Source organism: Quercus robur, chromosome 8 (assembly GCF_932294415.1).
Source record: "Quercus robur chromosome 8, dhQueRobu3.1, whole genome shotgun sequence".
Lineage (NCBI taxonomy): Eukaryota > Viridiplantae > Streptophyta > Magnoliopsida > Fagales > Fagaceae > Quercus > Quercus robur.
In genome coordinates this window covers 49,469,867-49,487,105 of record NC_065541.1, presented here as the reverse complement: position 1 = coordinate 49,487,105, position 17,239 = coordinate 49,469,867, and the positions used below count along the sequence as shown (strand labels likewise).

The following is a 17,239-nucleotide window of genomic DNA, read 5'->3' as shown; positions in this document are numbered from 1 at the left end:
TAGACCATAGTAGTCAGCTTATGCATTCAATTTGCAATCATTTAAATAATTGAAGACATGTTCTATTATCTATAATCTATATAGAGATAAAAAACATAACAACTTATTCTTTTCTTTTTCTTTTTCTTTTTTCTAAATAGATTTGTAACACAGTAAAACCTCTCCCTTATTTGAATGAATCAAACTTTAAAATTGGAATTGATTGAATTTAGATTTATTTATTAAACAAATGCATATAAGTAAAATATTTTTCCAAATCAAGTCAGATAAATTTTTTTTTGGGGTCAAAGATCTCTTTATGATTTATGAGCAACTTAGTTATTTCTACAGTCTTCTCATTCTCATCTCAAAAAAAAAAAAAAAAAAGTATTCTCTTTCTTAGTTAGAATCCTATTTATTTGGATAACTTATTTTTGTTGTTTTATTCAAAAAATAAACTGAAAAAAATAGATGGAGAATATACTGAACTTTAGAACAGACTATTGCACTATGCAATACAATATCAAAGGGCTGAGGTTGAAAGCACTTATAATCTCAGCCCTGAGATCAATTTTTTTTTTTTTTTTTAATCAAAAAACTATTTAATTTCTACCTTTTTAACTCTTTACTTTTTTAACATTTCTCTCTTCTAATAAATGTGGTTTTTTTATTTTTATTTTATTTTTTTATTTTATGAATAATAAAGGTGGTATTACCCTGAAGTGCCTGAACTTTAATAAGCTTCTATAAGCTGTAAACGCACGATTGAGTGAATTAATCAAGTTTGGAACTGAAGCAGGCAAGCCCAGCCCATCAAACCGAATCAAGTGACATTAAGGGTCCGTTTGGATGGAGGAGTGGAAAAATGGGAGGATGGAAAATTGTGGAAGGATGGAAAAGTGGGAGGATGGAAAATATTTAGTTTTCCCTCTTGTATGTTTGGTTGGAGGGGTGGAAAAGTGGGAGGGTGGAAAACTCTTTTGTTTGGTTAGAGAGAAAAAGGGAAGGATGAAAAATGTAATTTATATAAATTGACTATTATACCCTTATTGCATAACATGTAAGAAATAAATTTATTTATACTTATTACATAATATTAAATTTATCACATCATATATATAAATTTATATTATTATTTTTATTATTATAATGTAAAAATTAGATCAGGTCACATTTGAAAAAAAAAAAAAAATGTTCAGGTCACATTGAAGAAAAAAATGTTCAGGTCACGTGAAAAAAAGAAAAAGGAGAACATTTCAGCTCACGTTAAAAAAAAAAAAAAAAAAAAAAGGAAAAAGGAAGAACTTTTCAGGTCACGTGAAAAGAAAAAAAAAAAAAAAGAAGAAGAGAGGGCATTACCGTAAAACTGCACTAAGGCAGGTTTCCCCCCTTGCTTTTCCTCCCAATTTGGGAGGAAAAAATTTGTGGGCCCAGGGAGAAAATTTTCTCCCTAATTTTCCACTCCCCCTATTTTCCTCTCATTCCCAAACAGTGGAAAAGTGAGTTTTCCACCCCATTTTCCCTCTTATATTTTCCATCCTCCCTATATTTTACCCATCCAAACAAAGCCTAAAGACTGACCAACCTAGAAGATACAAACAATAGAATAGCTTGTCTTCACTCTTTACTACTAAAAACGCCAAATCAAGGTCTAGGTATATTTGTGGGATCTAATTAGCTTAATTAAGAAAATTTTTTATAGTTAAATAAGAGATTTGGGTTCAATTTCTGCTTACACCAAAAACTGATTAGTATCTTAATTTGACGGTAAAAAGTGGACGACATAAGATGAAATTCTGTGTTAAAAAAAAAAAAAAAAAAAAAGAGTTCTAGGTACATTTACTTGTACACGTACTAGTATTTGTTCTTTGTTTGGTAAACGTAAATCAAAACCAAAGAATTATAAATAAATAACCAAAATATAATAGTGTGTATATATATATATGTCTTAAATAATAATAATTAAATTCCAGAAACCTCGTCCATATCCAGAAGATCTCCCTAAATCCTCTTTCTCAGTTCAAAAACCCTACAAGCATTCACTCACTCATAAGGTACTCTCTCTCTCTCTCTCTCTCTAGCTCTGATTTTTGGATTCTGGGGCTTTAATTGATTTGGGATCTTCTTGTTTGGTTGGAACTAGGGTTAGGGTTTGTGTTCTGTGCTGGTTTCAAGGTTTAAACTTTAAAAGAAAGTATATATATTTATATAAGAATAAAGATGCAGCAGCCGCAGCAGATGATGCCTATGATGCCTTCATTTCCACCCACAAACATCACCACTGAGCAGATTCAAAAGGTACTTTCGTTTACTTACTTTCCCTCTTTTATTTGCTTGCTTTAGGGACTTTTTTATGACTCTGGGGTTTTTGTGTATGATAGTAATGATTAATGGGTTTTGATGGTTTATTTGGAATAATTGGTTTATTTGTTTGTTGGGTTTTTTGAGTTGGGGAGATGGGGTTTTGGTTTTATTGCTGAGCCTAATTTAGCAAGTAAATAAGTTCATAGATATAATAAATTTCAAAAAGAGATTGTTTTTTTTAAATAACTTTGATTAAATAACTTTGATATAATTGATTGTGTCATGGACTCATGCTTATTTTACTGCTTTCAATGGTTGAGCCCCTTGTTTGAATCAAACTGTTAAGATAGAGTTTCTGATGATCTTTAGAGAATTTAATTTCTGAAGCCTTCATTTTTCTTCAACTACATTTTTGCCAAATTGATCTATAACCTAAAAAGAACAGCACATAAGAAAAAATTTGGCAGTTTACTATTAGTTTTGAGGATTTGATTATGAGATGGTTATGAAAGTCAGTGCTTCTCAAAGAAATGTATTTATGTAATTCCCACCGAGCAATACATAAGTTGAGAGCTTAAGATTTAAGTCTTGTTAATGGTCTTTACTTCTTGGTTGATGTGGAAAAGGAGATGATTCTTGAGAGTCTCAAAGAAAATTTAGAGATGCATGTACCAAATCTTATTACATGTTCTCCCTGGTCTTTGGGTTTGGTTGTGGCCTATTTTCCAACTACCTTGTAAGAGATTACATTTTCTTTTATCTAATATATTCTGAGAACACTGCACTTTTAACTCTAGGGAGACATTTTCTGAACCTGGATATGTATTCTATTACATTTCAGCATCCCCTAAAATGCTTTTGATGGCCAGCTAGGTGAATCTTTGGAATGGGTCATTGTTGTAAAGAGTCTGCTAGTCTGAGATTTGTAGTAGTTTAGCTAGGTCCTGACTCCTGAGGATCCTACTAAGTTGCCATGGACATTCTGAGTGCCCTTTCAGGCTACACGATTTATGATTATGTGTGGCCATTGAATTAAGGGAGGAGATGGAGAGAGAGGTAACCAGTTTAATATCTCTCACCTTTTTCTTGAAAAGAGGAATTTCATTAGAAATTATTAGAATGGAGCTTGATGGTATAGATGAAGATTTACTATGGAGGTTTAAAGATAGTGCACGTTTCCAATTAGTGCTGAAGGTAGAAGAAACTTATATTAATAAATCTTAGATGACTGCATTGGCAACATTGATAGATCTTTTGAAGGCTCCTAAGGGTATCATTGAGATGGTTCTTGGGTAGTATATATGATCATCTACCAAAACAATTGAGGGAGTTCTCATGGCCTCAGGGTTCTAGTTCTGATCTAAGCATATGATTGGATATCTTTCAATTTAGTTGCTAAAGTAATGCAGTAAGGTATTTGACCACACATCCATCATAATTGGAATTTACAGTTAAGCCAACATTTTCTTATTGAATTTGTGATACATTATTCTAAAGGTTAGATGCTTCTTTAGGAACCTAGTTGGTGAAAATGGAAGTTTCTCGAAATGATTTCCACCCAATCTTCGTGAAAAAGATTGGCAATGTACCCATATATTTGCACTGGGACAATTCAACAAATTGAAAAAGATTGGCAATGTACCCATATATTTGCACTAGGACAATCCAAGAAACTTGATTGACCTAGGTCAGCCCAAGTGGTCGCAAATGGTTTCTTTCAAGTGGGCAATTGACAATGGGTTTGATGGTATTAAAAAAATCAAAGGCAGTTGGATATCAGGTTTATTCACATGTAACCCAAATAATCCACTCAAGACACCCTTCATCACATCTGACTCGACCACATATTGCAAGGTTAGTATGACGTCCACCATCACAATCGCCACCCTAGATCTCTGTTTCTTTGGCAGCGCACATTGTAGTTAACAGCAAGGGAGGAAAAACAATGACTTGCCACCATATTTATGATTGTGGTCACTAGATCTGGCAAGAAGTCTGCGTTTTCTCTCCCTTGTTGTCAGTTGAGACATATTATGTCATGTGTTGTGCCCTACACCCTTCAAGTTGCCGGCTATGTCCAGTGGCTCATTGACAAAGGCAACAACTAGCGAAAAAAACTTAAAAGGGGGTGTCATTTAGTAAGACATTGACAATAGGATGGCTTTATTAAAAAGGCATCAACATGGGATATCCTATTATGGATATATATTGACTGTTTGGTTGGGAGTAGCTATGTTTGTAAAAGGGAGGGAGGCTAATGTTGTTAAAAAGTGCGCTTTCAAGTTTTCCAACTTAGTCTCTATCTTTATTTACTATTCCTAACAGTGTGGCAATTAATGTGGAGAGATTACAAAGAAACTTTTTGTTGGTTGCCCTGGATAAGGAGTTTAAGTTCTCTTTGGTGGCATGAGACATTGCTTGTTCTCCCATTAATATAGGTGGTTTCAGGATTTGGAAGATAGGAAGTTTTAATTAAGCCTTATTGGGGAAATAGTTATGGCGATTTGGGAATGTGGTCGTGTATTTATGGAGATGGGTGATCACTATGAAGTATGGGGAGGAATGGGGTGGTTATACCTCAAAAGCCATTAGAGAGACTCATGAGTGTAGCCTTTGGAGGAGTTTTAGGGCGGGATGCAACAATTTTCTTCAATTTAGGTATTTTGTCTCAGGGAAGCCACATGAGTAAGGTTTTGGCATGATATATGGTGTGGGAATCATTCTCTAGAAGTGTACCTTGATTTGTATGCTTGCTTAGTTGATCAGAATGCATCAGTCCATTCAGTCATGGATAGCCACTTCGATGGGGAATGGAAGATCTAGACTGTGAGATTTCATAGAGGTTTTCATGATTGAGGATTGGAGTCAGTTAATTCTTTCCTAGATCTTCTATACTCAAATATATCTAGGAGGAAGGGGTGTGATAAGATGAGATGGAGATTGAAAGGGAGTGGTGGCTTTTATGTTTGCACTTATTATGAGGCTATCTGAGGTGAAACGATTAATTCTTTCCCTTGGAAGAGTATTTGGTGTAAGGCTTCTAAGAGGGTCTCATTCTTTGTTTGGACAATAGGTTGGGGGGAGATTCTTACTTCCGATAATCTCATGAAGCAAGTTTTTTCTTTAGTTGGTTGGTGACTTGGGGGGAGTTTTTTCTCAGGTGCCATTGTAGCGAGGATACAGTGAATCATTTGTTGATGTTACCAAAAAGGGTAGTTGATCTCTTGTTCTGTGTGGTATTGGTTCAGGAAGCACTCATCGGATATTTGAAAGTTTGTCCCACTATGTTTGATGTGGCTATTGTGCAAGGAATGAAATAGTCACATATTTTAAGATGCAGAAAGATCAAAGGCTCAGTTAGAAATATTGCTAATTCATACTCTGTTTGATTCGTATCATGTGTGGGGTATTACAAATAACAACTCCCTTCTAGATTTCACAGAATCATTTAAACTATTATGCATAATTATTTTGTATTTCTTTTAGGTTACAGTGTGCTCATCATCATGAGCATGAAGTAATCTATTGTCTTAATAAAATACCATTACTTATAAAAAACAAATTATCTAATGCATCTTTTTTATGATTTGTGCAGTATCTTGATGAGAACAAAAAATTGATTTTAGCGATATTGGACAATCAAAACCTTGGAAAACTTGCTGAATGTGCCCAGTAAGTGACATCTCTCTCCCTTTGTGTGTGTGTTTTGGAACGCTACAGTGTTTTGATTCCTTGTATTTTTCAGATTAAATTCCAGTTTTGGATTGTGAAAAATATTAATTTATTGGACAAAATATCAGTATCTGGGATTCCTGATTTCCGAAATGGTTAATCTTACTTCTCTACTCCTATGCTCGAGGAACATTCAACCGATTTATTGAAACTTAAGCTGAGATACTTACCATCAAGGATTTCATTAGTTATTGGATCAGTCATGCTCATCTGCAGTCAATGGGACCAGAAGTAGAATCTGCTTCACATAGCAAACTTATGATTTTAGAATCCATTGATGTAATAGGGATTGCTATACTGTTCATACTGGTGGTGCACTAAGCACGCCACAGTTGAGGAACTATTTCCTTGAAAAGTGCAAAAAGTAAATGATGCCATCATATTATCACTTCTGTACATGGGTTAGTTGTGTTGGCATCAGGTGTTTTCACTTTGTAATTGCATTTCCTGGTTTATAGTAAAGTTATCACATTAATGATGTCCTGAGAAGAAAGATAATATGTACTGGACTTGAGCCCTTGGTGGTCATCACTTTTTCCTTTCAGCCAAGTCATAAACACTGGTTTCAACTTAGTCACCACTTGCAGATCCAACGCCACAGCATAACCTCCACTACTCCACCAAACGCAAATTAACCTGCCAATCTTCCACCTCATCAAGCTCAGTCCACAAGTTCACAACCCCAAACCTTTACCAATTGGAAAGTACTTTCAGCACCACTGTCGCCACTCGCTTAAACTGGTCAAGGCAGCCTAAAAAGGTTTGGTGTTTTTGGACATTATTATTTTTCTTTGCTCATCATAAAATCTATTGAAAATTAATTGCTTATTCACTTGAAATTGGGATTTGATTTATGAAATAAAAGTAGTTTTGGGTTCATTTGGTGGTGGAGTAGAGAGGTCTTTTCATGAAAGGGCAAGTGGAAGCAACCACCACTGATCTAGATCCATTTTCTTAGTCTCCAAAAGTATACAAGTTCACCATTTGTTCGTGTGTTATCTCAACCAAAGCCTCTCAGGGGTTAAGTTTATTTATGAGTGCTTGTAGATCTAATGCTTTTTACACTTTTATCTAGTATGATTTTAGATTTGCTTGTAATCATGCAATACTTTTTAGCTTATTATCAAAATAGAAGGAACTAGAGTTATATCCCGTTTCAATTTTCATTCAAGAGTTCTTATGTGAATCCGTGCCCCTTCAAGACCCCTCAAAATGGTAAGTGTGTGTCTTTCTGGATTGAGACTAAGGATCTGAACATTAGAAGCCAAAGAAGAGGTCTTCAGCATGACCTTTATTCCCAGTTTTGACAAAATATAGTCAGGATGTAGCAATTTTTGTCTACATCCTGAATATGTGGGGGTGCAATATTCATGTGATATATGTATGAAATTTCATTGGCTTAGGTACCAAGCTCAGCTTCAAAAAAATTTGATGTACTTAGCTGCAATTGCTGATGCCCAACCGCAAGCACCAACAATGCCTCCCCAGGTGACTGTAGGGATTACTCTTCTTTTACTGATTTATCATATTGCATACATCTTGCTCATGTATATAAACACTGCAGATGACCCCACATCCGGCGCTGCAACAAGGAGGGTATTTTATGCAACACCCTCAGGCAGCAGCAATGGCTCAGCAACAAGGTATTTTTCCTCCGAAGATGCCATTACAATTTAATAATCCACATCAGATACAGGATCCACAACAGCAATTACATCAGCAGCAACAGGCCATCCAAGGGCAAATGGCGATGAGAGCTGGAGGGGCCAACAATGGTTTGCATCCCATTCATACTGAAAACATTCTTGGAGGTGGCAGCAGTGGTCCACCTTCTATTGCAGGCCCAAATGACATACGTGGAGGAAGCAAACAAGATGGCTCTGAGGTTGGGACAGCTGGTGCTGATGGCCAGGGAAGCTCAGCTGCTGGGCATGGAAGTGGTGATGGAGAATCTTCTTACTTGAAGGGGTCAGAAGAAGCAAAGTAACATGTTCCTATGGGCCATTCGTCCCATTCCGCATGAATACATGTGGCTGTCGATAGTAGGTGTCTGTTAGAGTAAAAGTGGTATGTTCTGTTGTCTTTGATAGATTGAGGGATGTACTAAAAGTTTTACCTGTTGTAGTATTTAAGAGAGTTAGGTAGTTGAAGTTGTATTTTAAGAGTCTTGGCATGCAATGAATTCTGCCACCAAATGGAACATGTGGTTAAGTCAAGACAATCTTAGTCGGAAGAGGAAGAGAGGTGAGTGAGGAATGTGGCCATCAACTGTCAATTTGTAATAACTTACAAATACATGCAGGGTCTTCCAGACTTGTGATTGCATTAATGTTTTGTTGCTTTTGAACATTAATTTTTCTTCGTTCAAATTACATGCAGAGTGTTTCAGGCTGCAATCCTACTGAAGTTATTGCTCTTGGGTTTTATTTGAAATCGGGGTGAATTTTAAGTTGGTGGTTCGGGATGAATTGCTTTTCTAGGAATCGACAATAGAGGCAAATGAGGGAAGTTTATTTGCAATAGGCCAATGATAGAATGGGTGAATTTAAATCTGGATTTGATAAGATTATTACTTATTTTGTTTCCAGATCATATTCTGCTAGCCTCTTTGGTATTTATGCATTTGCAGAACATATTTGAGATTAGGTAGGGTTTGTTTGGTTAGAGATTTCTAGTATTGTTGTTTAAACACTGAAAATTGTTGTTTAAACAATTGTACCAAATACTCCTATTTTTTTTGCAGCCATAGGAGTGACTCTTTCTTTTTGGCTGGTTTTATTTATACTTGTTATGTAGTAAAAATATGAAAGAAAATGATTGTTAAAAACTAAAAAGGATACATTATGAGGGTTATGTTTTTAGAAAAGTAAGAGAATCCTATCCAAAGGCAATTCTCAGAGCCTAAAAAGAAGAGGAAAGCAAAAGGCAAAAAAGAAAGGATAGGGTTTTTGAGGTGTCATTTTCCAAACGAAAGAAGAATCAGAACTTCTGTAAGTCTTGTTAAAACCATTGAGGCCTGTGATTGAAGATGGAGTCCACAATCAAATATAGTACATAAATAAATCAAACAAAGGTGACAAGATATTGAAGTTTTCTTTTGAACATTGGGCTAAGATGAGATGTTGAACTTATAAATGCGATTGAGGTTATGAGTAATTGGTATTTTATATACAAACGACAGAACTAGACAAGCATGCCTAAGAGCATCCATATCAGTGGATGCAAACTTTCCATCTATTTTGCACAAAAAAAACTAATTTTTTTTTTTTTATTTTACACTCATTTTTACAAAACACTCACATCAGTCTATCTATTCTACACATTTATTCAATAAAATATTTATTTTTTTACACTATCATCTCTCTCACAAACCCAACACAACCCACCCAGCCACCATTATTAACCTACCTAGCCTCCATCATCAATCCACTCGACCACCATTAACAAGCAACTAGCCTCTATCATCAACCCAGCCAAATACCCATTCAACCCAGCCGGTGTGCAACAAAATCGACGCCTCCCATTCAACCAAACACCCAGCTCTGATCGACGCTGATCAACGCCTGATCAACCAAATACCCATTCAACCTAGCTTTGATCGACGCCTTCAACATCGCACCTCGTTGATCTGTGGCTCTCAATTTTCTCTCATCCATCATCTCTCTCATCTTCCTCTAAGCTTGCTCTCAAAAGCAAAGCCCAGCCCAACCCAGCCTATTGGCAGTAGATCTGGTGGCAACAGCAACATTGGCAGCGATATTGGCAAGGTGATATTAGAAGTAGCAATATCGGGTTTGGGATGGGTTTTTCTGTGGGTTTGAGTTGATTTGAGTTAGGTTTGGTATGATTTTGGTTTTCCATGGGGTGGTGGTTGGGTGTTTCTGGGTTGGTGGTTGCATCTTCTTCTTTTGTCATGAGCTATGGTGATTGGTGGTGGCAAGAGTGAGGTGAGAGTGAGAGGGTTTGAGAGAAAAGGAGAGTGAGATGGAGAGAGAAAAAATTAGTAAAATATTAAATGCAAGAGTTACAGTAATTGTGCATATATGCACAGTTACTGAAGAGTTACAGTAATTGTGCATATATGCACAGTTACTGTAGCACTTGTGCATAATGCACAACTTTACATCCACTGATGTGAGTGTTTTTTTAGTCAAAATGTGTAAAATGAGGAGCTTTTTCTATTTTGCAAAACTTTGCATTCACTTATGGGGATGCTCTAACGAATACAAATTATAAGTTTTATGACAGAATATGACTTATTATCTGCCTTAATACAAGTACAACCTCCAATATATTGCTTCTGCTAGCACTTAGTGTCAACTACTAACTTTGCTTGTTAAATGTTAACAAACTTTTTTGAGTCAGTTATAAGATGTAGACCTAACACCAAACCCTACAATATATCATGTCAATAATAAGGAGGATTGATGTCTCTTCAAATCAGTGTTGTTATGCCTAACATGAAAGTAGAAATTAATAATCAAATCATGTTTTTTTTTTTGGTTATTGAATAGAATTCCAACAAACAAGGGGAATATAAAAATAAACAGGCTATTGAGGATCTAGTCCATCTCCTCTTCTTCCCCAAAAGCCCACAGAGGATTTGAGGCAATGACAATGAGTCCCTGGGCCACCGAAAAGGCTGTCTAAAAATGCCGAATTACGAGCCTTTAAATTTGTTTAAAATATATACTAAAAAAAAGCAAATGGTTGTAACAACTAAAAAAAGAGAGAAAGCAAAGAGCCTCCAATGGCTACATTTTCATTAAGCTAGTTTGTAACTCTAAAATCACATTAGTAGCACGTTGAATTCTACAAAATCATAATTTACACATTTATGGCAACATTTTAATATATTTTATCACTTACACATTTACACTAATATCCTATTATTCCTAACCCCCCTCAAACTTAAAGTGGAGGTACTTAAGTTTGGAAGGAAAGTTTTCAATGTAAGAAAGAGCTTCAATACCCATTGAATGAATTGAGACTAACTAATTAAGAAACATTTGAAAAAGTATTATTGAAGAGAAAGAAGTCTGTAAAGCGTGTGATGCATGTGAAAAACATGGATAAGTAGATGCAACCCCAACATGTGTACCATGTTGGTCGTGGAGCACTTCACTAGGATGAAATTGGTGTATGAGTGCTTTGAGCTCTGTGAGACACATATACAAGGAAGCACATGATTGAGACTGAGACAATGTTTAATGATGTGTGAGACATCGCGACAACAATTTTAAAATATCCAGATGTAAATCAAAGGAGTTGGTATCATGGTTTTAAAAACCGAACCGGACAAAGAACCGTTTTTTTTTTAATTTCTGGTTCAACCCCGGTTTTTGATCGGTTTTTGGCCGGTTTTCCGGTTGTTGACCGGTTATTGACCGGTTTTGGGGTTTTTAACCGGACCGGATTGGCTCCCGGTTCCCGATTGAACCGGCCAGACCGACCGGTCCGGTCCGGTTTTTAAAACAGTGGTTGGTATAGATGGAATCTCCGTGGATCTATATCTTAAGTGTGAATTTTGATTTTGACAATGAAAGTAACAACAAATGTTGAAGGATAGAGAACCGGAATTTGGTACCATGTTAAATATATATAAGAAAAATAAAGAGATGTAGATAGGGAAAAAAAAAATTAAAATTCCCAAATGGTTACATCATTACTATTCTGAATAGTGTGAGACAAAATACCCAATATGTATTGTTTATTAATTTTTTTTTTAAAAAAATCCAAAATAAGGTGTATATAAGAATACATTAGACTTAATAATCCTAATCAACAGAGGAAAAAAAAAAAAAAAACTCCCTAATAAGTTTAAGTAATTTCCAACTAGGTAGAATATTATTTGGCCAAATGATCACTTTCCACATGAATATACTTTGTTAAAATTTAAAAATTGAAGGGGTGACCAAGTCAATTGTCATGTACTGATGTACTACGGGAAAAAAAATTCATGAAAAGATTAAATTCTATAACAATTCAATCTAGATAACCCTATTTATACCTAAATTTTCGTATTAAAATTCTGTTACATCAAAGAATATAAGAGCACTCATATTAGTGATTATATAATAGATAAATTTGTAAAATTTACATTTTTTTGCCTAAAAATGACCCACATCAGTGAGTGTATAATTATATAAATTTATAAGTTTGCTATAGTAACCATGTTAGAGCACTCATATCAGTGGGTGTATAATAGAAAAATATGTAAAATTTACACAACTTTGCCTAAAAATAACCCAAAACAGTCAAAGTATAATTGTGTATATTTACAAGTTTACTACAGTCACCATGTAAATTTACATTGATACTATTCATTTTGCATTTAATTTTTTATTCTTTCTTTACTTATCCCGAGAATGAAGGAATAAAATGAATAGTGATTGTTATGCGTGAAGAAAGAGAAATAATTAAAAATCAAGAAAAAATGATATTTTAATGAAATATAATGTAAAATAGATAATATGATCTGTGGTGTTTTGAAAAGTGAGCATGTAAATAGTAAAAATAGTTTCTTATACTAAAATAGACAAAAAAATTTGAATAAGCAAATGTGAATACTCTAAATTTACTCCATTATTTCACTACTTTTTGTCGTTACTTTGACTTATATGAGTGGGTTTTTTTTTTTTTTTTTTTTTCACTTAAATATGGGTATACTATTTTTTCTTCACCACTTACATTCTGTCACATTACAGTTGTGGCAAAAAAGTTGTGTAATAATTTGTGGTATTATATTTTTTTCAATTCAATTTACACCGACAATATTCATTTTACATTTATTTATTTTATTCTTTCTTTGCGTATCTCAATAATAAAAAAAGAAAGTGAATGATGGTTGTTATGTGTGAAAAAAGAGAAAAAAATAATTATTATCTACCTTTTTGCTAAATTTTTTTTATTAAAAGTGTGCTAAAGTATACTTGTACCTTACAAATATTTGAAAAAAATGAAAAAATGTGGAAAAAAGTAAGATTTTAAAAAATTGTACATAAAAATTAAAAACTAGTCTTATAAGCCAATGCCAAATGGACACATATATTGTAAAATAGATAAACTTAGGGTGTTTTGAAAAATAAGTATTTAAAATAGAAAAAATAGATACTTATGCATAAATAAACAAAGATTTTTTTAAACAAAATGACGCAAATACTCTAAAATAAGACAAGTATATGATAAAGCACACCTAATCACAACAATATGCTTATCTCGTACAGCTATTAAATACTTAAATTACCACCCTTAAAAAAAAACACACACACAAACACTTTATAATCCTCAATACTTTGAGTGGCCAAAAAAAAAAAAAAAAAGGAAAGAGAAATTCACAAAGCAAATGACTTGATCCTCAATACGGTATACCCCAGAAATTTAGAAACTAAACCCTCTTTCTCTCATAAACTTTGTCTGTTTCTTCAAAGTCCAAATTTCGAAGACAAAAATGAAAGAGAGAGAAGAAGATCAAATACCACATCATCGACAAAGAAGAGTCTCACACGTAGTCTTAAAACTCGCAAAACCCATCATCTACTTTCTCCTCCTCTTGCTAACGTACACCTTGGGTTACCTATCAGCCTCATCTATTGGGAATGCCACGTCACTCCCGACAACCCGAACCCGGCCCAGGCCCACACGTAGAATCAAAGACCTCAAACTCGACGACTTCCGAGTCAGCAATCGCTGTTCCAACCCAGTCCCCTCCGACCTCGTCCGACAAACAATCCTCAACCGTATCTACAACGCCAGGTCACCTTTCGTTGACTTCCCTCCGGACCACATCAGCTCCCTCGTTCGTCCCCAGAGAATCGGTGGGTGGGGCTCAAACGGCGCCGTTTTCGAACACCTTATTGAGAGGGTGAAGCCCAAAACCATCATCGAAATCGGCACTTTCCTTGGCGCTTCGGCGATTCACATGGCCCGGTTGACTCGCCAACTCGGCCTCGAAACCCAGATCCTCTGCGTCGACGATTTTCGGGGCTGGCCCGGGTTTCGGAACAGGTTCAAGAACATTAAAATGGTGAACGGCGACGTTGTGCTCATGTACCAATTCATGCAGAACTTGGTATCCGTAAACGAAACGGATTCGGTTTTGCCCATACCGTTTTCGACCGGGTCGACTCTCGATAAGTTTTGCGAGTGGGGCGTGTACGCTGATTTGATCGAGGTGGATGCGGGTCATAATTTTATGTCGGCTTGGTCCGATATCAATCGGGCGTACCGGCTTTTAAGACCTGGTGGAGTACTTTTTGGGCACGATTATTTTACTGCAGCTGATAATCGAGGTGTTAGGAGGGCTGTCCGTCTGTTTGCTCGAGTTAACGGCTTCAAAATTATACTCGATGGCCAACATTGGATCATTGATTCAACTTAAATTTTATTACCTTAACTATTTTTAATTTGTATTACAAGGATAAACAATAATAAACAGTTCCCCATTTATGCAAAAAGTGAACTCCAAAGGTAGCATTGACCCAGGTGGAAGGTAGAGTTATATATTCTAATGACAAAATAAAAACTATCTCGTTATACTGTGGTATGTTCATTAAATTTATAATGAGATTCATCGTAAATATAAGATATGGGAGCATCATTTTTTCATATTTAGAAAATATTTAAGAATTTTCACATAAGCTATTTCTCTAATACTATTATACATCATTTTGTTTCTTCTTTTATGTTTATTTTTATAATATCTTTTTTTGGGGACCACCTGAAAATTGAGGGAATAATCCTTGTCTAAGGGCGATTCTCAGAACCTAAAAAGAAGAGGAAAGCAAAAAGGCAAAAAAGAAATGTATAGAGTTTTATGAGGTGTCATTTTCCAAAGAAGAATCAGAACTTCTGTAAGCCTGTTAAAACCATTGAGGCTTGTGATTGAAGATCGATATGGAGTCCCCAGTCAAATATACTAGTACATCTGTACATATATAAGGTGACAAGATATTGAAGTTTTCTTTTGAACATTATGCTAAGATAAGATGCTGACCTTATAAATGCGATTGAGGTTATAAATAACTGATATTTTATGCACAACCGACACGAATGGACAAAGCACGCCTAATGAATACAAATTATAAGATTTATGGGAGAATATGGCTTATTATCTGCCATAATACAATCTCGAATGTTTCTTCTGCTAGCGCTTAGTATGCGCCAACTGCTAGCTCCGCTTGTTAAATGTTAACGACCTTTTTTGAAACAGTCCTAAGATGTAGACCTAACACTAAAGCCTATAATATGTCATGTCAATAATAAGGAGGATTGCCGACTCTTCAAATTAGTGTTGTTAGAGTATTCACATTAGTCTTATCAATTTAATATTTCAGTAAAAATTTATCTAAACTTAACCAAAACATCATGTTAATAATAAGGAGGATTGCCGACTCTTCGAATTAGCGTTGGAAGAGCATTCACACCAGTCTTATTAATTTAATATTTCAGTAAAAATTTATCTAAACTCAACTAAAACAAACGTGCATCAGTCTCACTAAATGAACTAAAGTTTTTAAAGAGGATAGTCTCATCTTTACATATAGTGAGCCTCTATTCTCGCTATATTAAATTTCAATATTGATAAAAGTATTGAGGCTGATGTATGTGTATAAAAATAATAGACAGCTAAACTAGTAAAAATATAGTTTTTTGAATTACTTTAACTAAATATTTATGAAGACTAATGTGGATGCTCTAATGCCTTGTAATGACTAGAAATTTTTTCTAAAGTGGTTATTATGAACTTAAATTATACAAAATCAAATAAAAAGATAATATCATATATTGACCACAAAAAAAAAAAAAAAAAAAACATGCGATTACATAAAGTCTTACAATTTCTTTCTATGAGTTTTCTTATTTTGAAATTGTTATATGGTAGCATTATTATCAATGCAGCAAACTACATTTCTTTAAATTTTTCTTGGACTTTTCATTTTTGTTTGAAATTGCCTAATATATTTGTGTGTACCCAACCTCTGCTTAACGGACCGGGCCTAGGGTCGGGCTCACAACTTACTTGTAGAGTGGGCCTAGTGTTTCCAATTAAGGGCAATTCCTCTCTAAGTGATACTATGACTTCCCTTAACCCCAGTGAACACACTTATTTTCCTCTCTATGTTGCTCTCTCCCCTGGTTTTACTAGTTCTCTCTCTCTCTCCCTATTTTCTCTCCAGAATTGCCAACCACTTCTTCTCAGTCTATTATCTTATTTATAGCTTGAGGTGAATGGAGGCGTTATGATTACTTTCTGATCTCACTCGTGCAGGTGGGGTCCAAACTAATTATTCTTGACGAGAATATGCTCTGTTAGGAACAGTGGTAATGGCATCGGAATTGGTTCCAGCCTCCAAAAGACTGCTTGGCAATGATATTCCCCAAGGTAATACCAGGTTGCCGAGAACACAGGCTGTCCTGAGCAAGCACATTCTCGATCAAGTTAAAATTTATCAGCTGGGGCTTGCCTCTGATATGTTCAAGACAAGATGGACTCATTATGGTACTTGGGCTCAGTTGGGCCTTAAAGTGCGTTCGACCCAAGACCAAAGGTTTGACGGGAATGGGATCATGCATTGTACTATAAGGCCTAGGCCCAAGGCTCAGTGGGCTTGGGACCATTCCCTGTACAATAGCCCCCCCCCTTGATTCGTGTCCGGCTTCCAAGAACGTATCAAGGACAATCTAACTGGTGCAAGAGAGTCCTCGAGGAGCTCATTTGTCAGTTATTAAACAGACAAGATGGCCATTAATGCCCTCTCAAAAGGAGCGTTATGCCAGGCTGTCATGTCTAACCGCAATCATAACCTGACAGTTCATGAACCGAGGCTAGGCATGTGGGCGTTATAAAAAGAATTCAGAAAGGTTTTCCCGCCTCCCCATTCCATTAAAGGCTTCCACCCTATAAATAGTTCATTTTGCTTCTTTAGATTACTTTTCGCTTCCCCACTCCTTCAAATTGCTCTTTGCCGAGCATACTCCTCCTGTGTATAGATCTTCCAACCAAGAGACCTTCTAGAGCCCCGGTAAGTTTTCTTCTTTTCCTCTTTCTTTTCTTCAATTTCTTTTCCTCTCTCTAGTATTAGGAATGGGTTATTCACACCTTCTTGACACTTAAGCAACTCTGCCTAGTTTTAGGGTGGCTTACAATATTCCCGGTGATGTAGATATAGCTTACTGCCATGAGGGTGACATCGCTCTTCAACGATGCCCTCATGTAGTGTTT

The 17,239-nt window shown here is 35.5% G+C and overlaps 2 protein-coding genes across 2 annotated transcripts; both read left to right on the top strand.

Moving 5' to 3' along the window:
- The first annotated feature begins 1,875 nt into the window (after positions 1 to 1,875).
- Positions 1,876 to 8,421, top strand: LOC126696827 (GRF1-interacting factor 3). Its single transcript, XM_050393552.1, has 5 exons — positions 1,876 to 2,033; positions 2,123 to 2,277; positions 5,879 to 5,955; positions 7,419 to 7,503; positions 7,580 to 8,421. The coding sequence occupies exons 2-5, from the start codon at positions 2,200 to 2,202 to the stop codon at positions 8,000 to 8,002; spliced, it is 663 nt and encodes a 220-aa protein (XP_050249509.1). The 5' UTR covers positions 1,876 to 2,033; positions 2,123 to 2,199; the 3' UTR covers positions 8,003 to 8,421.
- A 4,863-nt stretch (positions 8,422 to 13,284) lies between these two features.
- On the top strand, positions 13,285 to 14,516 carry LOC126696826 (uncharacterized). The gene has a single exon (XM_050393551.1). The coding sequence runs from the start codon at positions 13,466 to 13,468 to the stop codon at positions 14,393 to 14,395; it is 930 nt and encodes a 309-aa protein (XP_050249508.1). The 5' UTR covers positions 13,285 to 13,465; the 3' UTR covers positions 14,396 to 14,516.
- The last annotated feature ends 2,723 nt before the right edge of the window (positions 14,517 to 17,239 follow it).

What these genes read in the sequence shown, in the direction of transcription:
- LOC126696827 (XM_050393552.1), top strand. Translation starts at nt 2,200, where the DNA reads ATGCAGCAGCCGCAGCAGATGATGCCTATGATGCCTTCATTTCCACCC. An exon ending in CCACTGAGCAGATTCAAAAG is followed by an intron (nt 2,278 to 5,878) that starts GTACTTTCGTTT and finishes TGATTTGTGCAG; the next exon opens with TATCTTGATGAGAACAAAAA. An exon ending in CACCAACAATGCCTCCCCAG is followed by an intron (nt 7,504 to 7,579) that starts GTGACTGTAGGG and finishes TAAACACTGCAG; the next exon opens with ATGACCCCACATCCGGCGCT.
- LOC126696826 (XM_050393551.1), top strand. Translation starts at nt 13,466, where the DNA reads ATGAAAGAGAGAGAAGAAGATCAAATACCACATCATCGACAAAGAAGA.